Genomic DNA, 22,972 nt, shown 5'->3' with positions numbered 1-22,972 from the left:
AACTACATTGAGACCTTGTTTACATAGCATATAGTCATTGTAATAGTTTTAACACTGCATATATTGCTGTCGTTTTAAAGTACAGTACGGAAAAAAGATTGGACCGAAAAAAGACTTACTATGAACTGATCATTTATCCCGGATTTTCTTATTTTTACTTGATCGACAATACACAACTTTATTATACTTCATGTCAAAATGCCAGATTTTGATTGGCTAATACGAGGGTGTCAATTTACTCTATTACCCTTCATGGAGACGCTTGATCAAGTGTGCGCTTTATTAAATACGACTCTATCCTATGACAAAAACTCTATCACCCTTCACAGAGACTCTTGATCAAGTGTGCGCTTTATTAAATACGACTCTATCCTATGGCAAATACTCTATTACCCTTCACGGAGACGTTTGATCAAGTGTGCGCTTTATTAAATACGGATGGTTATGTACAAGATGTCATAGTTTATTACTTTGAATTTTAAATTCAGTATAATAAATTAAATAACACATATCTGAGAGGGTGATAGAGCAGATTGTTACCCCTCGAAAAGACATTGTCAACCTCGGCTTCGCCTCAGTTGACAATGTTTTCTCAGGGTAACAATCTGCTCTATCACCCTCTCAGCTATGTGTTATTTATATAATAATGTATACATGAAGAATCATTAAGTTGTACAGTAGGCATGGCAGTGTGTAACAATATTTTCTCAGATTACCAGTTAGCACAGAAAAAAATATATAGAGACAAAAAAATAGCTAACACCTTGATGATGTCTGCTTTCCTCCCCCGTTTGTAAAAATCGACGTTTTTAATGTTCCAGATGGGTTAAATCTGTACGTTCCAAACTCCTTTCTTTTGAAAATTTTCCTATGGAACAATAAAAACACAAGAGGATTCACGAGGCTATTCAAAGGCGCCAAGACGTACAGAAGTTGATAAGTAGCTCCTAATTTAATCCATTTCCACATCATCAATGATGTACCAACGCAAACCGGGGTCCAACAAACAATGTATGCTGTAAAAGTAAAGGAAAATGCATGTGTTTTGAATGAGGAAAGTAAAAGACTTACATGTAATAGATGGAATTAAATTGAAGAACTTGTTATTAACGTTAATACATAAATGTCAAAGATCAACTACGAATTTATAATTTCAATCACTTCCAATATCTTTCTAATAGTGTTTTAAAAGAGTTTTGTTAACAGCTTTCATAACTGTTAATTATTAAAACAACATTTAAGATTGATATATGTGTCTTATCGTTTTTCTGAAATGTTTCCGAAAAATTCATATTTTTCTTAAAATTTGTATATTTCTAGCATGGTTTTGTGACATAAGATTTCAATGTTTAGGGATGCGCGATTGTCCAGTCGTTTTGCAAAATTGCTTCACAGCTTTGTTTAGTTTGTTATATATATTTTATCTGACAAAATCTTTGTTGATACAGTGATATACAGAAACAATCAAACAAACTCTTAACGATTTGTGTTTCGTTATTATTCGGATACTTCATCAGAGGTATACAATCTCTTTGTGGAGTAATTGATATTCCTTCTGCCTTTTATCTTGATTTGTAACTAATTGATAGTTGATTGACATTTTAAAATTGGTCCACTACTGTTTACACTTATGAAGTATATAAACATACCAGTTACGATGATCAGAAGTAATTTAATGGTCCGTATTCTTGCCTGAGCAATGAGTGGTTTCCTTGTACCTTTTTTTTTACCATCGTTTTTACGTGATGAATCTACAAAGAACATTTCAATTTAATTTTAAACAATAAGTTTAGACACTTTTTGGAAGTTTAAATTTTTCGAAAAACTGAGGATTTTCCTATTCCAGGCATAGATTTCCTTAGCCGTATTTGGCACAACTTTTTGGAATTTTGGATCCTCAATGCTGTTCAACTTTGTAATTGTTTGGCTTTATAAATAGTTTGATATTAGCGTCACTGATGAGTCTTATGTAGAAGAAACGCGCGTCTGGCGTACTAAATTATTATCCTGGTACCTTTGATAACTATTTGGAGTAAAACGAATCGCTGTGTTTTAATTCAAAACAAACTAGCCATTTTCCTATTTTATAAAGGAATTGATCACTCATGTTTTAATTGAAGTTAAAGAACATCGATCGCGTGTGTTGTAACTCATAACAAAATAAGTAATTTTTTTTCATTATTTTCTTATGAATCGACCATTCATCTTTTGTGAAAAATGCTTTACTTGATTAAATGTTTGATTGTGACGCTTCCTTTACCAAAAGGACAGAATCATACAATTGAGTGTAAAAACAACAAAAAATCGATTTAATGGGAAGACAGCAATTTTGTAATGATTGATTAAGGGCATACGATACAGTTTTGATCCTGTATTTACAAGTTCATGAAAATTTGCATATAGGTTATTTTTTACCTGATTAAATCAAATATGTAATAAAAAATATACCTTCATGTGCTACTTTTTGAGTAAAATGAGGTCGAAATTTTGAATATTTGCTCAAAATTAAGATTTGTGGCCTAATTTCTATTTCGAAAGAAAGACATAACTTGTTTGTTATAAAAGATAAACACAAATTGTTTTTTTGTTAAATAATCGGTAATTTCTGTATTTTATGAATATTCTTAAAAAATATGCCATTTCTTATTCAGAAATAACTCATATTTATCAAATGTTCCTGAATTGAGGAAAAAACATCATTTTTTACTGCATGTTTATCAAAATTAAAAAAAATCCTCTATTTACAGTTTTATTAAATTTGGGTCACATAATCTCCCTACAAAATGAAACAAAATGCCGTTTTGAAAAATAGGGTTCCATGAACTCGTTTTAAAAATAAATCAGTTTGAATGATAAAAATCAGTCGCAAAATGCATCTTTTCCCGATATGTCACAGTTTGACGTCGCGAAAATAACAAATTAGGTTAGCAACGTCATTACCTTCCCTGTAACTGTACCGTATGCCCTTAAGGACACAAAATCCATTTTACTCTCTCTTAAGGAAGCTGGCTTGTCATGTTTTGGAATTCTGGTCAGATATTCGGAATCCTCTGATTTTATTCATTTGAATGCATAAACAAATTTTCCCCAGTGACCACAATTTTCTTTTTATAATTTTTTTTACATGTATAGTGATGAGCTGTTTGTTAAATTCTTTTAAAAATTTTATTACTTTTTAATAGTTTTTGAGGATTTTAACTCGTCAATGATAAAGCTATAAAAAGTCAAGAGAGAACATTTTTTCGCCAAAATTTCAATGCCTTATATATCGAAAACAAGCATGGTGACTTTTGTTTTCCTCTTTGGATTCGTTTATTAATCCCCTATCAATATAAGCTAGTGTTTTGAAAAGTTAATTACTTTGAAACAGATAAGCGAACTTCCTAAATAAAAGTAAATAATAACTGTTGCTGACAAACAAAATATGTAAAATGCTGAAATATTTAAAAGAAAAAATGACAAAGATCTCTGATCGACCTTGGGGTATGGGTTTTGCTAATCGTTAAATGCAGTACGACGATCTGGGATTACTAACATCTACGTTATTTTATCTTATTTCAAATCATATCTCGCCTCCTTTTGTTACATTGCAAGTCAATAAATGATTATATCATGTATATGGTAATTCAATATATTGGAAGTATGCAGATTTCACGTTTTCTTTTAGTTTTTTTCGGTAACATTTTTACTGTTATATTATTTTTGTCAAACCTCAGATTGTTTTGATAGGTGTAAACCCTTATACTCTTTTGTCTACTGTTTCAAATTGTTTCTCAAAGATAATACTCACTAGTGCTTCTTTTAGTACTTTCATTCAAAAGTTCATTTCGCTCGCGACGACAAATTGTCACAATAATACATGTATAGCACACTCCAATGATCACGACAGGCAGAATCAGAATGAGGCTGATATCAAACATAAGCATAACCTAGAAACAAACCAAAAAAAAAATATCGTGATTTATCTTCAAAATTTATATACAAGAAATTTATAGTTGCTGTGTATAATGTGTAGAAGTTTCATATGTCAGAGCATGTCATTTTATAACATGAATTAATTTGGCAAAATGACACTGTACATGTACATCGCAAAAATTGGACAGTACAACATAACGAAATAACCCTGCTTCAATATATCGGAAATCTATAACTTGAAGTTTAAAATGAATCCATAATAGTTGTTAATTTCTATATCATTGTGTCACTGGTGAAGAGTTTTCGTATTGGCTATCATATCACATCTTCTCTTTTGTCATATTTAAAATCAGAAAAAGAAGAGTCTTATTTCATTGAATTAAAAATGTTAAATGTTTGTGATTTGATAAAACATATATTTACTTTTTTAAGATTTGAAGGTAAACAACATAGTTTGTGTGTTTAATTCAGTCAGGATTCTGTAATTCAATGAGTGCCGTTGGTTGCTGCCTTTCATATTTGTTTTGTTTAATTTATGAACACACATTATCCGTTGGTTTTCTCATTACAATTGCTTTACAAATTGTCATATCGAGGTCTTTTAAATGATATATAAAGTTTGTGTTTTGCTCATTGTTGAAAGTCGTACAACTGTCTTTCTTCCTAAAAATCTACGATCAATGTATTTGGTCGATAGCTTTATCTTGTAGAATAATACCACATTAATTAAATTTGAAATACGCATGTAGAAATTTTACCTTTTTTTCAAAATCATGTACACATTTTCCATTGTTGAATCTTACACACACCATATATGGTATAGAAAGTAATATTGCTAGAATCCATGTTGTCATTATTAATGATACTCTGTATTTAACACCTCTCCCAGATGATGATATAGGTCTTAGAATAACATACACACGGTCTAGTGTCAGGGTAACAATAGCAAACGTAGAGACGTAAAGCGGAAACATTTTCACTCCATACAATATATAACATGCGTATCTTGTCCAACCGATATGAAATCTAAATACCATAAGCTCGGGTAAAACATAAATAATACCAACACAGAAATCTGAAACAGGAAAAAATCAATTGTTTTTAGAAATAACTACAAAGCAAAATCATATTATCATCATTTGTCTATCATTAATGTCATTATGGCAACAACTTTTAAATGCACTTCGAATTAGAGCTTTCAAAAACGTTGTATTTATCATGCTGTTGCTTTTACATATACAACACGGTTGCTTATGGTCATTGAAGACCTGTTGGTGATCTTCTGCTGGTTTTTCTATGGTCGAGTTGCTGTCTCTTTGATACATTCCCCATTTTCATTCTCAATTTTATTGATAAAGTCCGTACGGTGACCATAAGTGATGCATATCAACGGTACTTGTTGTGGTATGTCAGTACGGTGACCATAATTCTTGCATATAAGCGGTATTGTTGTGGTATATAAATACGGTGACCATAATTGTTGCATATCAACGGTACTTGATGTAGTATGTCCGACCGATGACCAAAAGTGTTGCATATCCACGGTACTTGTTGTGGTGTGTCAGAACGGTGACCATAAGTGTTGCATACTGAAGGTAATTTGTGTGGTTAAGTAAGTGCAATTATCATTTACAAAGATACCACAGATGAATTATATTCTTAACTGGTTAAATTTACTTTAAAAACAAATATACTCACGTAAATCTTTGTCATATTTAAATTTGATTGTATGTACTCAAAAGAGGAAATATCAAGAACAGATTTGAACCAACTGTTTTTATATCATTAATGTTAATCTGTGATTTAACTTGTTTGTCTTATTCGTGGAAACCTCAAATTATCATAATTGAACAGCAGAAACATTGAAGTTAACGAATCTAAAAGCGATCAATCATAAATAATTGACTAAAAATCAAATCCCGAGTAAAGATTGAATGAGACAAATTTTGATCAACGAGACAATATACGGAAAAGGACGTTATCATGTAGACAACAAATGCTTAATGTATAAAACAAATACACTCACGTTTTAATTTATTCCCTGGCGGTATAAAGTTCTCATAAAAGTGTTTAAATGTTTCATTGCATTCAGCTGTTTCCTGGAAGCTGATAACTGCGGAGGGGGGGGGGGGGGGGGGTCATACTGATTTACTTTCTCGATAAATACAGGACTTAAGTTTTACTTCAAAAACAAACAATGTGTTGCTGTGAGTTTTAGTTAGTAACTTGTAATTGTGTTATGTCTTTTGCACATAGGTATAGTAATGTTGCCACTATTTGCTAGATAAACATAATTCAATTGGTTTTTTTCCGTTGTTTTTGATTTGAACGTTCCTGGTGAAGATTATTCAGGAAAGGCAAATTAATAAATTTTTCATATTTTATACTGGTCCGAGACCACAATTTTCGTCCCTTGACAAATATAGTCCCTAGTGTTGACAGTCGGTCACTTGCCATTAATTTTTATACTCCTTCCAAATTTATTTCTCCATGTTTAATGCCTCAAATTGTAAGTAGGGGGGTAAAATTACACTGCAAAAAAATTGGGTCCAGAATTTAACAGGAAAGTAGTGATTTGGTCTAGCTGAAAAAGGTAAAAAAAATAGCACTTCGGAAGCTGTCATAAGATTTCAAGACACCCTAAACACAAAATTGTCCATATTTTGAGTTAGAGCAGATGAAGATTTTTAAAATTTTGATTTAATTTGTCCCATAAATAGTACAACACACTGTTAAAATTTCATTGAGTAAGCGCAGGTGGGATTTTTAAAATTTTCATTTATGTTCTAAAAGAAATGCACTACGAAATAATTTTTTGGTCTCGGACCTACTGACATATCCTAGATATATTACCTGCTGCAGCTAAGTTTTGTACAAAGAAAGCCATTCTACTGTTATGTTTCTTGCGAAAAAGTAATATCAGTATAGTTGAGTTTAACACCAAAATTCCTACCAGGATTCCAACTGCCATCCATTTAGTCACTTCATTCATTGTCTGGATAGAAGACTAAATTAACCAAATAAATATTTATTGATACATAATTTGATTTTGGATATAACGTGTCTTCTGATTGGCTGATATCGTTTTGTTTATTAGCTCAAAGGCATAATTTTGTTATGTGACCGTGACGTCATCAACGTTTTTTTCATGATTCACTGTTTAAAATGGAATTAAGAATTTAATCATAAGAAATGACTGTAATATTTTTTCTGCCCATTCGAAAGCACGAAAAACATGTGGTGCACACTTTAAAAATATTGCAACGCGTGATATGTAGTGTTAACCACATTTTTTATGTGTTTTCTTAATAGACAGAAAACATATTCCAGTCACTCCTTAAATTAAAAAAAAATGGAAGATATTTTCAAGATAGAAACAAGGGTTTCTTTCTTACTAGATAGTTTGTATCAATTTAATATGCTTTAATATTCTTGAGCATGTTGAAGCTGACAGTCCGATCTTTTTGTTGGTTTACGATTCAATTTAGAATAGATACTTAATAAGATAAGTACCAAGGTTTGATAATTATTACTTTGAAAATACTGATATTGCCTGATTCACACAAAAACTATTAAGCATGTTAAAGAATGTGTAACTTAGTTGACCACATGATTTCTCATCAACCAGACAATTTGTTTATCTTTTCTGATACGACTAAAGTATGTAAAGGGTTAATAATTCATGAAAAGTTTTAAACAAGATAATTGAAGAAAATGTTTTTGGATAACATGTCCATTTATAAATCGTTCATTTGTAGTTCTACATGTATTACTATAAATAGTCAATAATTATAAACTTGCGGTATTCAATGGATAAGCCATATTGATGACCTTTAGTTAAATTATAAGTTAGATGTATCTCTGATGTAGTATATTCACATTGACAAACACAACACAGTATCCTATTTCCTATTTTTTTTTACTGTATCTTGATTACAGGACAGTCAATACTTACAGAAGGAGTGTTTATCTTCTCTCTGGATCCATTCCTTAAATCTAAGTCAAAGCTACTGTTAACACTCGCGTTGGAATACATAGCAGCCATTGTGGATAGAGAATCATTCGATTTTTGGTAGGTGGTTTCCATTTACTGTTCGAATATCAATAATATTAACATTTAAAGACAGAATGCATTCAAACTACCTTTCTGTTCTGAAAATGAGATTTAATTATTATATGGATTTTTACTTGCAAAACCTAAAATAAAAATAACATATTTTAAATCTTCGGACAATAGTCTGGATTTATTTTCATAAGAAACGATTAACCCTAAATAAGTAACAAGTAATAGTATCAAAAGGAATAAGCTATGATCGACCATACGGTATTGTGTTTTTTATTGTCGAAGGTCGTTCGGTTGCCTTTGATTGCTCTTACACACTTCATTAGAACTTTGATGGTTTATTGTATCATTGACAGCCCTACCACATCTCCCTATTGTATACCATTTATGATTAAATACAGGTTGACATAGATAAATACATGTTCCCTTATATACACATGGAAAAAAGTATTGCAAATCCAAATTGAAATTGAAATTTAAAAAAAAAAAACTCTTTATTTGTTTGTGATATAATTTGTTAAAAGAGAACTAGTTAAACATTACTTAATAGTTATCAAAAGTACCATGATTATAATTTTATACGCCAGACGCGCGTTTCGTCTACATAAGACTCATCAGTGACGCTCAGATCAAAATAGTTAAAAAGCCAAACAAATACAAAGTTGAAGAGCATTGAGGACCCAAAATTCCAAAAAAGTTGTGCCAAATACGGCTAAGGTAATCTACTCCTGGGGAAAGAAAATCCTTAGTTTTTCGAATAATTCAAAGTTTTGTAAACAGAAAATTTATAAAAATTACCATATAATTGATATTCATGTCAACACCGAAGTGCTGACTACTGGGCTGGTGATACCCTCGGGGACGAAACGTCCACCAGCAGTGGCATCGACCCAGTGGTGTAAATAGTTATCAAAAGTACCAGGATTATAATTTAAATATCACCTTAGTTTAATTAATAAATATATACGGTGTTAAAGACCTTCCGGGATCAAGAAGACCCCAAATACCATCTACTAGGGAAAATCAAGCATAATGAAGGTTGGTCAGAAGTAAATCCGTTGCATACACTACAATCATAAAAAGAGAGTGGTTGGCATACATGAACCTTTTAACAAAAACTGTTCGAGATCGACTCATCGCTACAGGTTATCGTGCGATCAAACCATTTCGGTGACCATTGCTTACGAACAGACACACAGTTGTTCGTATTCAATGTAGTGCGGAGCTCGCCAAAATTTGAAATTAGCATCGTAGAGGAAGATCCATTGTTCCAATGGAATTTGGTTCATCTTTCTTGGCCCGATCGTATCCCAGATTTGAGGATGTCGAGCATATATGGGACACTATTGGGCGTAAAGTGCGCGGAATAACACCCCAGTGCAAACATGTCATGAAATAAACAATGCCATTCATCAGAAATGGTAACTGCTACCTTAGCAACAAATAAGTCGATTTATGATAGGTTGTTTTACGGGGAAACTACAAGCCTGTTAAAGATAAACGAAATGTTGACCTAGAGAAATGAGTCTTACTAATCTGTTTACTGTCGTTTAACAAGCTTAGTTTGTTAAATCTGCTTGTTGAATGCTGAAGCTATATAATAGGGAATGGAATAGGGAATATGTCAAGGAGACTACAGCCCTACCAAAGAGCAGATATCAGACAAAGTCAACCAATGTGTTTAGTCGTCATATTTTTCATAATAAAAAAGATGTGGTATAATTGCCAATGAGACAACTATCCACAAAAAAACAAAATGACACAGATATTAACAACTTTAGTTCACCGTACGGCCTTCAACAATGAACAAAGCCCATACCGCATAGTCAGTTGTAAAAGGCCCTGATAAGACAATGTAAAACAATTTTAACGAGAAAACTAACGGCCTTATGTATGTAAAAATTTTTACGAAAAACAAATATGTAACACATACACATACGACAACCACTGAATTACAGGCTCCTGACTGGGACAGGCACAAACATCAATAATGTGGCGGGATTAAACATGTTAGCGGGATCTCAACCCTCCGCCTAACCTGGGACAGTGGTATAACAATACAACGTAAGAACGAACTATAAAAATCAGTAAAAAAATGCTTAACTCATCTGATGGACAAAAATAGTTATTTTTCAGCTGTTTCCCTTATGTTGGACATAAATTGACTTTGAAATCGAGGAGCTAGTGGAAATACACATTAATTGATTTGTTCGTTATGTTTTTTTTTTAATAGTTCAAAAATTTGATAAGCAGACTACTTTTGAATAAATTTATCTTTAAATACAAATTGTTTTAAACGCTTATATATATATCACTTCAATTTGTCATGCTTCGCATTAACCTAAACCAAATGTCTAGATTAAAACCATTCAATAATTCTTAAATGGAAACAAACAATGTCTAAATAGTGTCATCCCAGCGTAAACTTATTCATTTAAGCGCAGGTGCAAAATGTATGTTGGTCTTTTGTTTGTTCATGGCATTCGACTTTTGAATTTTGATGCGCGTTTGGTATCTTTTGCTCCTTTTTTTAACAGAGCAAAGATTGTTTTTGTTATACACAAAGTTAGTTTGATATAATTTTTTTCATTGGTGAAATAATCACTTCTGAAGAAGAAAAAAAGGCGACTTTCACGTTAAAACACGTCTTTTTGCAGATAGTGAGACAGTGTTTTCCAACATAGATATTTCCATGATATACTTTAAAATTCTTTTAATATTTGAAAATATTCACATTTTTAACTGGTAATAGGTTACCTTTACTCAAACTGAAACTGACATTATAACTTATAAATAGGATTGTCCTTACTTAATCTGGTTTGTGTTTTTTAATTGGTATCATAACCGATGGGAAATTTGTTAAGTAGAATAGACACAAACATGTAACTTGAATATGTGAACTTTTCAAATTGTAACAAGTATTTGCCGACTCAGGTTCAACCACGTACATGCTCACGATCCTATATATGACAGAATTCAAACGATTCGCATTGTCTGAACTTATTATAATAAAATAATGACAAAACCGTAATACAAGTCATCAAAAATATGAAATTCAGCTCAAACAACTAACCTTACCTGTTTTTATATAAGAAATAAACTCCCTTACATAATCAAATTAAAACGAGATTTATCTATAAGCCCTATTTGTCAACAATTTACATGCCAGGTGCTTTTTCTTTATTTCAAATTATAATTATATAGTATACGTTGAAATTTGGTTGACACGATGCCGAATATTGACCAAAACAAAATAAGAAAAAGTTTATTAAAGATAATAAAAAATTGAAAAAGGCGAGTAATAAACCAGTAAACAAAAAAAAATATACAAAAGGTTTTAATATAGAAAGGAAATAGTAAGATGGATTGAACAAGAATGAATAGATAAAAAAGGATAAACCAATGAAGATCCCCTTACTTCCATTTATGAATATATACAAACGATATAAATTTTAAATTTAAGATGAATATTGCAACAATTTGCATGATTTGATCTGACAATGCAATGATGTGTAGACACATTAACTATGAGAGTCGGTCAATACTTACATAAAACATTTTATGTTCATATAAAAACTTATGCATTGGTATTGTATGATATGACACTTTTAATATTATCTTCTCTCATAAGGATTTATTAGTATATACTATCATATTTGTTAAGTGTTTTATTTTCATGTAAATACGATTACTTTTCTAGTTTGAATTGTTTTGTATTTGCAATTTCTGAACCATTTTTAAAAGCTTACTAAGTGGAATGAATTTATTTAAGAAGAGGGACGAAAGATACCAAAGGGACTTTCAATCTCATTAATCTAAAACAAACTGACAACGCTATGGCTAAAAATAAAAATGACAAACAGACAAACAATAGTACACATGACACAACATAGAAAGAAAACTAAAGAATAAACAACACGTACCCCACCAAAAAACTAGGGGTGATCTCAGGTGCTCCGAAAGGGTAAGTAAATCCTGCTCCACATGTGACATACGTCGTTTTGCTTACGTTATAAACAATCCGGTAAATAGTCTAATTAGAAGGCTGTACGATGACCTATATATGTTAACGTCTACTCTAGCTTGTCTCTGATTGGACAGTTTTATCATTGCGCGGGTATGTTAAGGCATTTTTTTAGGGGCAAATAACTCTTGTGATGCTCATGAATATTAATGAGTAACGTTGCGTCTCCATAGTGACGACGCTGTCCGCTTCATTTCTCTGGTCGTCAATCGCTCTTGTATTTTGATCTTTTTATTGATAAACTATGTAGAATTAGAAAAATAATTATAATTTGTTGAAAATAAAAATTATATGTCACATTATTTTACAAGCCATAACTTGTATTGTATGAAAATCCTACTTGTCGATCTCGCAACGGAGGCGTGGCTTGATTTCCTTATTTGGAAAACCGATTCAGCAGGAAGCTTGAAATCCACATGTTTTGAAAGGACGGGAATGTTTTGTTGCAAGAGGCGAATAATGGCCCATGTACCCAAGGATTTCAGCTTACAAGCCAAATTGTACGCCATAACTTGACTATGAGTAAGTATTCTGTCGTCTTTTTGCTGTTTTCTGTAGCCGACTATCTTCATTTTGACAAAAATCTACCATGAAGTTGAAATTCTCCCCCTTTTTTCCATCTGTTTTAGAAATTATCCCTGAACCAAGGAATTGCATAGTAAACTATGCATGAACTGTCCTAATTGCAAGTCATTTTATATGGTCCACAGTGTTTATGTGCAATTTAGGTGAAGTTTTAGTCTTTTAGAATACCTATGAGCTGTCCAGGAAATTTGTTATGCTATCACTTGTTCAAGTTGTTGGTGTAAAAAAAACTTAAGCCCTCCCCCCTAAATCCACCTCTGTTTGTCCTGTAGGCTGTACCCAAGTGTAAATCTTATATATACAATATATACCCTTATTTTATTCTGTATGCTTCTTTGTACATATATACATGTTTTAGTTCCTTAATATGTATATGAATAAAAGGAGATGTAGGGTGTACATTCATTTGACATTGTACAATTTTTGTGTACAATATCATACATGTATATCAAAAGACAGCTCCAGAAGTTCTTTATGTTCAACATTTTGTACTTCCAGAATAAGGTTCATTCTGTTGCTATACTGGTCAGTCTTTATGAAATAAGTAACATGCATAAAGGCCACACCAATTTTATTCCTTGTTTGACCAACCAACCCACCCGCAACTATTTGTTTCAAAACAGGATTTTTTTTATTTATTTTTTTATCACCCTTACTCTGTTACTGCATTTGGAAATGCAATCATGTCCATTTCCCGCATCATTTTTTGTAAATATTATAAAAAGATATAAACACTTGTTTTCAAATCACTGTCTTGCCTGTATTTATTGTTTAAAACCATTGTGTATAAGCACGCGACCACACTGTATAAATATCTTGTGGAATTTTTTTTATTAATAATTAAACCTATTTATCCCAAGTGAGAGTACTCCGATATAAATATATAACAGAAAAAAATCCCTGAACACTTGTTTCCTTCCCCTTACTTACAAAATTCGTTCGTTGTCAGAATTGCAAATATATTGTATGCCGGCAGAACAAAACAACCCAATGCCCATACTCGCTGCATGTGTATGTACCTGTCAGGATTGATTTGGGGGCTTGTCGTTCAGTAGTTTATTGTATGGTTCATAGCCTGTTATTTCTCAGTTTGTATATATATATTAGATTGTTTGTTTTCCCGTTTAAATTGTGTACACTAGTTATGTTGGGGTCCCTTATGCCCTTATACCTTGCTTTTAAGTCTGGGTCATAGCCCTAGCCTGTGTAAAAGGCCGATAAATGAATTTGTTATTATCAGGTTGGGAAGAACCCTTCCTCAAGTAAGGGGTTATTTTACTGTTATAGAAAAGAAAAATAAAATAAAGCAAGGATTTGTATAGTGCTACTATAAAAATCCTTGGAAAAGCTAAGAATTTTTTACTTAGAACAAGGAAAACTACATCATATTTGAAACAACTTTTCTAAAAGAGGGGTCCACACTTTCTGAATAATATAAAAGTAAATGATATGTGTGATTAATTAAAGTCGAGAAGTATAACAAAACTTATAGGCATGTTTTGACCATTTAATACCAGATAGCTATATAGAGGGAGGGTAGGAGGGGTCCTGATCCCAAAATCCTGGGCTTAAAAACACGAAATCCTGAGGTCCTGAATTTTTTCAAAAAATAAATCCTGACATCCCAAAATGCAACAAAAAGAATTCCCGGATCCTGAAAGGGTCAATCCTGAAATCTCGAGCTTAAAACCACCGATCCCGGAGTCCTGATAAAGGACCTATCCCCCTCTATATAGTTCAGAAAATATAAGGCGTTTTCTACTAATAAGTGTTTTTTTTTTTACAAAAAATTAATATATAATAACTTATACATTGTTACATGTATATGACCCCTCATAAAAGGGATATTCTATAACATTGTGGGGTGGTTCCCAACCTGATTATGACTTTGATGGAGATTTGTCTCTTTGGCGCACATATACCACATATATTATTCAATTATTCCTTGGTGTACAGGGAAAAACACGTCCTAAATTAAAAAAATGTCAGGGTACAAACTTATGATAAATCAAACTTTAATATCATGAATATTGTCAAAATCTAATATGTTACATTTATGCTTCACCTAAAACAATTGCAACACTGGGTTGCTACATGTGTATATATGGTGTTTAATGCTTATTTGGTATAGGCTGGGAAGTTAGAACATTCACTGTTCTGAAATGTACCTGTATAATAATTTAAAAAAATAAGGCAGCAACCATTTGATTTTCGGGGGGGGGGGGGGCTATGGTTTTTTTGGGAAAAAAAGTTTGTTCAAATGGTTAAGACATAAAATAGATTTGTCGTTTCAGACTCTTATATATGCATTCTGGCTAATATGTTCAAAAGCGTTCACCAAAAAGTTGTGATTGGCTTCACACGTAATAAATATTTGAATTCCATTCAATGATGTGGCGTTATTTTCATTTTGGTGTACGAACAATGAGATGACCATTTACCAATATAGTCCTATATATCATGTATATAGATTCGGGAAAAGGCTAATTACCTACCTGAACCTTTTTGTTTCAAATTGGAGGCTGGAAACATGCATATATAAATTTAAATTCCTTTTGGTTTGACTTAGATTAAATTATCTAATATGAAAAAGAATATGTGGTATGAATGCAAAAATGATAAATCTCCAGAAGAGAACAAAATGACACACAAATTAACAACTATAAGTCACGGTAGGGGCCTTCAACAATGAGCAAAGACCATACCGCATAGTCAGCTATAAAAAAACACCGAAATTACAATGTAAAACAATTCAACATGTTCAAACGAGACAGGCACATATATTTACATACACACTTAATGTAGCGTGGAGTTATTTTTATTTTTGCGAAAACTTGTTATTTTGATAGTTAGTGAGTATTTTACAAAATGTTAGGTGGATATTGTTAAGTTTTTAACACATCTCTTTTCACAGAAGCTTTGCATGTACGTTTGGATTACAATATAATCATTGATACTGTTATACTGCTCACTGGATGTTTTTTTTTTTTTTTATACAATTGTCAATTGTTACTTTTTGTATTACAGGTTCAAGATGAAAATGATGAGAACAAAAGTGCAAAAGATACGTACATTGCAATACGTGACTGCAGGATGTATGAACAGAAAACATGGACAACAATGTGTTCACGGCAACATAACTTTTTGAAATTGAATAAAGATAACTTCCAACCAGAAGTTCCACAGTGTGATCATGGTGTTGTCAAACAGCATGTTAAAAATGATTAAAAACAATATAGTAAGACTCAGCTTAAAGGTGAAAGGAGGACCAAGTTTTTGACACCCACTTTTTCTTGCCTGTTTTTTCTGGACAGAAAGAAAACCCTCCATTTAAATAGAATGCAGAAAGTGACTGTTAAATTGTCAAATTAACGGGACCTACAGAATGACAGATGGAAACATGTGTAGAGAAAAAACCTCATGTAATCTATAAAGTAATTCAACATCTTGTAGCAGCCTCGTAGAGATCGTTCCACAGCAGTAAAGAATGGTCAAAGATGACCAGTTCTAATTTCAACATGAACACAGACATGTCAGACAGAGATTAATCTAAACAATTACAATTTGATTAAAAAGAATTTGTGCACATATACATGTACGTTGTACAATGTTGTACCTGTATAGTGGAAAAATTACATGTGCAATTTATGACGGACAGAAGACCAACAAAACAGGGCTAAATGTTATAGATAACTGTAAATTTACATTACATGTATGTTCATAAGAACAAACAGCAGTATCAACATTTGAACAGTAACATCATCCATTAATTTTTTGTCAAGCATGTGTATCAAACCATTAATTTGATTAAATATTTCTATTTATGCACTGTTCTTACATGACATTTCATGAGCAATTGAGCCAGTTTGATTTCAGATTTTTATGAAAGTTCTTGGATGTTTCATCATGTTCATCACAACTATTTATAGGTTACTGTACAGCTTTCAATAATGAGTAAAACCCTTTATCATTTGCATTTATACACACAATTACATTTGTACATGAGTTATGCTACCTTAATACTCAAATTAACAAATAATGACAGACAGCAACTAAAAAAGGACAATGTAAGCTTAAGCATGTTGAGAAACTGGCACATTAAATGTGACATAGTAAATATAAAAAGAAGATGTGGTATGATTGCCAATGAGACAATAGTCATGTGATAGTAAACATGTTTTTGAGAGTTTTTCTGTGAAATTAACATATATCATGTATATCAGATTAAGAAAGGGCATATCATCTACATGTATGGGTACATACAAAACTAAGAAAATGTTGTTTCATTGCTAATGAGACAACTCTCCCTAGCACGGGCAAGCAACTAAATGATGTAAAAATAAAAAAAAATAAAGGTCAGTGTTAGGCCTACAACTACGAGCAAATTTTATACAACATAGTCATTTAGCTGAAATGCTCGTCTTGAAAATTGTACTGCCTTTAACAATTGAGGATGTTGCAGTACAAAATTCAACCTTGAGAAATCCTTAGAAAATTATGTAAATAATGACAAATGAAACATGCAGTGGTGAATACAGGTTCAAAGTTTGAGATGCAGGTTGTTCAATAGAAGGTGGTACCATGTACTTTTATTTCTAATGTTACGGAAAGTTTCATGTACATTCACAAGCTAAATTTAGGATTTTTATACATTGTATTCTTGCAATATACATTGTATTTAAAAGAATCTACTATAAGGTAAAGAGTGTCGGTCAACATGAATGACGTGTAGATATCAATGAATACCAGCAATTGACGAAGTTCAAACTCAGTCATGTCTGTAGACAATGCAGAAAAAATAGAACAAAATTATATAAATTAATAGCTCAATCAAACTTGATTGATGTTAAACACACAAAACATGCACAAGGACTCATAAAGAAATATTTAAAGAAGTTAAACATATATAAAGCAACAATCTGGTACATGTACTAAACATGAATCCCAGTAACAGTTTTACATGAAGTATGCTCCATTTTTCTGTATTTGGACAGAAAACATACTTTCAGTCGTGGTAAATCATACAGATACATGTACATGTAATCATAAAATATTGCCATTTCCATTATCAAAATAAGACACAGATGAGACTTCTATCATTGTCTTTGCTTATTTATTTTTCTTCCGTAAAGTCCTATACCACATATTGCTTATTGTAAACCACTCAAACACTACATGTACAGTACTAAAAATTCAGAAATAATTGAATGCGAATAATGTGACTAGGTAAATATCGCAATAATAAGAACTTGCATTCTTAAACATTTGTAACTGAAACATGCTGATGATGCACATTTATGAGGAAGTATTAGAAATCTCAATAAATAGATATTTTTCAGTGAAATTGAGAATGGAATTGGGGGAATATGCATGTCAATGAGACAACCCAACCAAAGAGCAGATAACAGCTAAGGCATCCATTCTTGAATAATTGCAATAATAAATGATCATATACTGGAAATAGTGTATTAGATGCATGCAAAACTTTCAGTACTATATAGTATTTAAAGTTTTTAAAAAAATTGCTGGGTGATTTTACATGTTTTATAAACTGATTTTATTTTAAGTTTATCCAAATTTTTTAAAGATGGGCGCGGGTCAACAAGAAATACGTAACAGTGGGGATCCAGAAATTTTCATAAATTTTCTAAGAGGGGGCCAGCACCAGTCACGCTTCATTAATTCCATATATAAGCAACCATTTTTTTTCCAAAAAGGGGGGATCGGGGCCCCCCTCTAAATCCGCCTATGTGTATGCAATACATGGTCACACAAAGACTTTAATGCTGTCACAGAATAGAAATTCCTTCATAATATAAGTTCCAAATGGAAAAAATATTCTGGAATATTATTTCCACAGGTATAAATATTACAGTAGATGTTCCTAACGGAATAAACAGTATAGAATATTTGTTCCATCAGGTACAGGTATTATAACATTGTTTATAATAAAGTTTCCACCGGAACTTCTGTTAGGTGGAACAAATATATGTTGACAGGCTAAATATGGCTTGGACAAAAAAAATTCAATTGAATGAATGTCGACAGACATGAACCAAATTAAAGCAAGCCACTGTCCCTTTAAAACTGTAAAACACCAACACAAAATATTTGTTTTGGTCACAAAATGAAATGTGATGTTTGATATATGTACACAAAATGCATGATGGATGAAATGTAATTGCATGACAGTACTGACTGGGACATCAATTTTGGAAATGAATATCCTTGCCTAGTAAGTTGGAACCCTGCCCTCCTTTACTCTGGGTTGGGACCCCCCTTTTTTTTAAATGGCTGGATCCGCCCCTGACATATATATATATAGAGAACTCAGACAACCAACATATACACTATAAGACAACTTTTTAAATTTCAAGCCACCAAATTTACATAGTGATTGGTATTACAAATTATTAATGAAGGTGGAACTGCACATATTTTGTCAGTCTCTTTTTCCGGGAAAATTCGACATTCTACATACAGTTGAAACCTGAAGAAGTGCGTCAAACACGCACAACTTGTTTTACTATCGTCGGTTACTACAAAGGTCAAATGATTTCAACGGATATTGTCAATAAGATCAATTTATGTTGAGGTTTAATAATGTAAATACTCCAGCATCGTCAACTGTAACTACAGAGTTGCGGTTCTTTGATGATTGTTCGGGTCGTCAGTGCGCTTGAATGACATAGACAATTTATCGAAACCATAGAAACGAAATCTAAATTAAAAAAAAACGGGTTACCAGAGACGATATTTCTCAAAAAAATCAAGTGAAATAGAAAGCTATAGTTATAACCTAATAGAAAAGTGCTGCGCACTTAATGAATATGAAACTGTAATCAAATTAAGAACGAAACTGTGTACAAATTTAACGTTATATGCTGCCGGGTAAACTAAAAATATTTTTTTAATTTAATATGTTCACTTCTGGAAAATCGCGCAGCACTTATAAGCAACGGGAAAGCACAGGGATTCGTTTAAAAAAAAGTTTGTTGATTTTTATTCAGTGTAGTAACCCGCTTTTTGCCAATTTGATTAAGGCATTTTACCCCTGTGGAAGTCACGTGACCTTGGCGATCATGACCAAAATTTCGGTTTACTGAATCCTTACTACATGAAAATATAAATTCAACAACTAAGATTTATGAATTGTTGTCAAAACAATTTTATTCTTGAAATATCATATTTTGCCCCTATTTACGTTAAAGTGCCTTAACCTACCTGCGTGGCATTCATACAACATCATCTTATTTTAATATTAAATATTAACTGAGGGTTAAGTGTTCACAAACAAGTTATTTGTTAATGTCTGTGGCATTTTTATCTTTTGTGGATAGTTGTCTCATTGGCAATTCTACCACATTTTCTGTTTTAATTTAACACCGCTACATGTTTTATGTGCAAGTCACAAAAAAGAGCCTATTATTAAGTGGTTGTTATTGTTGTTTATATATCAGCTAGTTTTGCCTAGTTTGAATGGTTTTGAATTTTTCGACTGGAGACATTTGAAAGCTGACTTGACTTTTATGGGTGCAATACAGATAGTTACATACACGTATGTTTTTATGGATAGATGTCTCATTACCAATCACACCACGTACCTCTCCTTAGTTTAATATTGGTCACCTGCAGATATGTTTATTATAGTTGGATTACGCTGCGGAGGCCTGAAAATTAAGTGTCGGTATTACAACTAGTGGTCGATACATGAACTGTTGGCCTGTTTTTTCATGAGGTTATCCACATTTGGTACTCTCACGAAGACAATTGTTAGCCCATTATCCCTGATATCGTTCAGAATATATTACTATGTCATATTTCTTATAAAAATACTGTTTGATTCAAATCATAGTCAATTAAGTTACCTGAACCCCAACATAGAAGATTGATCTTTTAAATCTGATACTCATAACTTATTTTTTTTAAATATGATACATTATTAGACCATACTATCATCCATTAGTCTGCGTACTACATGTATCTTCTATCACATGTTCAAGCATATTTCCTATAAGTAGTTATTTTTTTTATGTAATTAGAAGGAGGACCAAAAGAAGTGTATTGTTTTGTTGACGTTCATCAGAAACGCAAAGAACCAAACATTGGAGTAAAAGAAATTAAAAAGAGTCAGCGATTCATTTACATATTTTAAAAACCTTACCTTTTTATATCACGGTTGTACTTCCACAGTATTCCAGATAATTACTAATTTTTCCAGTACAAGACCTTCTAGTTAAATGTTGACAAATATGTTGAGATGAAATTGGAAAACAGAGTCAAGTGCGTGTACAGACATAATTGTGTTATAACGCAAGTCATACAGCATGTAACAATATGTAATTGTTTTAAATTCAGATCTAAAATTAAGATTATATAATGTTTAAGTGTGTGTGCTTGACAATTTCATAAATTGTTTCTGTTTGGCGCTTTAAAGGGGGATACCCAAAGACGAACCAAAATTGTAAGTAAATAAAAAAAAACTTGAAAGCTTACATATGTACTTAGGTCAGGTTTTGGAATTTCTGTCAAATGTTCGGACTCCTTAGTATTTTCGCATACAAAACAATGTAAAACATTTTGCCCCATAACACCCATTGTTTTCCATATAAGACTTAATAGCTCATGAAAGGTCATTTATCAAGATTTTAGATGATTCTTGATTTTCTTTCATTTGTTTGGAGACTTAATAATACCAATGCAAATATAAGGTAATATATAAGCTTATCTTTATCCATAATTGATGCTCAACCAGCTTAAAGTATCACTTTTAATTTTTTTAATTTCTTATTTTTTACCTAACCTTACCTAAGTACATCCTTAAGACATTTAAATTTGAAAATAAAAATCTCCATATGTAATTTTCCGAAAATATGGGTTTTTTTTAAATGAAAGGTTCACATCTTCAACAAGACTTATTTCAATGTACCAACCCTGGAATAGATTATCAAGACATGTCATGAGTACAAATATTAAACAGAGAGACAAATACATGGAAGTAGCAATCATTTGAAATCAGACAAAATTCAAATGAAGTTATGGTATGATTGCCAATGAGACAACTATCCACAAAATACCAAAATGACACAGATATTAACAACTATAGGTCATCGTACGGCGTCCAACAATGAGCAAAGCCCATTCCGCATAGTCACCTATAAATGGCCTCGATAAGACAATGTAAATCAATTCAAACGAGAAAAATAACGGCATTATTTATATAAAAAAGACAATGTTACAGTAGTTATCAAAGGTACCAGGATTATAATTTAGTACGCGATCATGATATTTATTCACGCCAAACGATTTATAAACTTTTCCTAACTGTCAATGTAAAAGACTTCATCATGACAAATCTGCATGTGCTAGATAAAAAAAGTTCACAAAACTGAGGATAATGGCTACAATAGTTCGCACCAGCAAAGTGGATAGGGATTAATTTAAGATTCAAAACTTGTTTTCCAATCCACTATAAATAAATATGTTTAAACTGAATACAATAGTTGAACTCCCACTAACCTTTTAACTTTATAATATGTTGAATTGGCCTATTTGAAGTCATCAGCCTTAATTTCATCACATTAGGTCATGTCGGGAATTTTTATATTTGACGTTGCTATATGGGTTTTAATTAATTTTGTAGGTAACTTGGTATTGCTTAAAAAACGTCATTAGAACTCTCGTATCAAATTGTTTTATAAAAATTATACCACATATCCAATTGTATATAATACCGTATAATACTGTAATTTTTGATACCGGGCATATTTATTTATTATTTTATACTTCAAAATCATATGCATTTATAATGTAGCACAACACAGAGACAACTGTGCTCTTTTTATTATCATTTTCTAAAATATAAATAGGTTAAAATAAATTGCGCAAAATTTGTATAATACTTACATTGTAATGTTACAGGATGTTACACATAATGTGTATGATAAATGTATCTACCTTGTAAAGAGGAAAAATTCATACAATATATACTTAGCAAATCAAATATCGCTCCACATCTCATCAGGTATACTAGTTTCACAATATCGTGTGTTTGCAAATAAAGTGTAGCAACCGAATTTATCTTAATAATAACCTAGCAGTCGCATAATGCAGAACTTACAGAAAAGATTCCTTTTAATCATGCGACTGAAGATTTACCATATTGCATTTCGCGACTCATTGTATTGAGTTCTCCAAGCTCTTCAACTTCATATTGTAGTTTTTCAATTCGTGCGTCACAGATGATTCTTGTGTACACAAAACGCGTGTCTGGCGTACCCAATTTGTATCCTGGTATCTAAGATGAGTTTATTAACAACCACTGAATATATACCACTGCTTGTGAAGTATTACCAGCTCAGCAGGCATAATCTCTAATTTGACCT

At 31.9% G+C, this 22,972-nt stretch overlaps 1 protein-coding gene across 2 annotated transcripts; it reads right to left on the bottom strand.

The window, feature by feature from the left end:
* Positions 1 to 598: 598 nt before the first annotated feature.
* Positions 599 to 22,512, bottom strand: LOC134695007 (mesotocin receptor-like). Of its 2 annotated transcripts, none has more exons than XM_063556139.1 (7): positions 22,494 to 22,512; positions 7,871 to 8,005; positions 6,769 to 6,922; positions 4,674 to 4,990; positions 3,791 to 3,929; positions 1,650 to 1,751; positions 599 to 1,016 (listed from the first exon to the last, which is right to left on the bottom strand). In XM_063556139.1, the coding sequence occupies exons 2-7, from the start codon at positions 8,000 to 8,002 to the stop codon at positions 757 to 759; spliced, it is 1,104 nt and encodes a 367-aa protein (XP_063412209.1). In that variant the 5' UTR covers positions 8,003 to 8,005; positions 22,494 to 22,512; the 3' UTR covers positions 599 to 756. The 2 variants fall into 2 exon arrangements, with proteins under 2 accessions (XP_063412209.1, XP_063412208.1); XM_063556138.1 differs by lacking the exon at positions 22,494 to 22,512 and adding an exon at positions 20,752 to 20,938.
* Positions 22,513 to 22,972: the final 460 nt, after the last annotated feature.

The sequence above is a fragment of the Mytilus trossulus genome, chromosome 13 (assembly GCF_036588685.1).
Source record: "Mytilus trossulus isolate FHL-02 chromosome 13, PNRI_Mtr1.1.1.hap1, whole genome shotgun sequence".
NCBI lineage: Eukaryota > Metazoa > Mollusca > Bivalvia > Mytilida > Mytilidae > Mytilus > Mytilus trossulus.
This window is presented reverse-complemented; position numbering and strand designations above follow the sequence as displayed.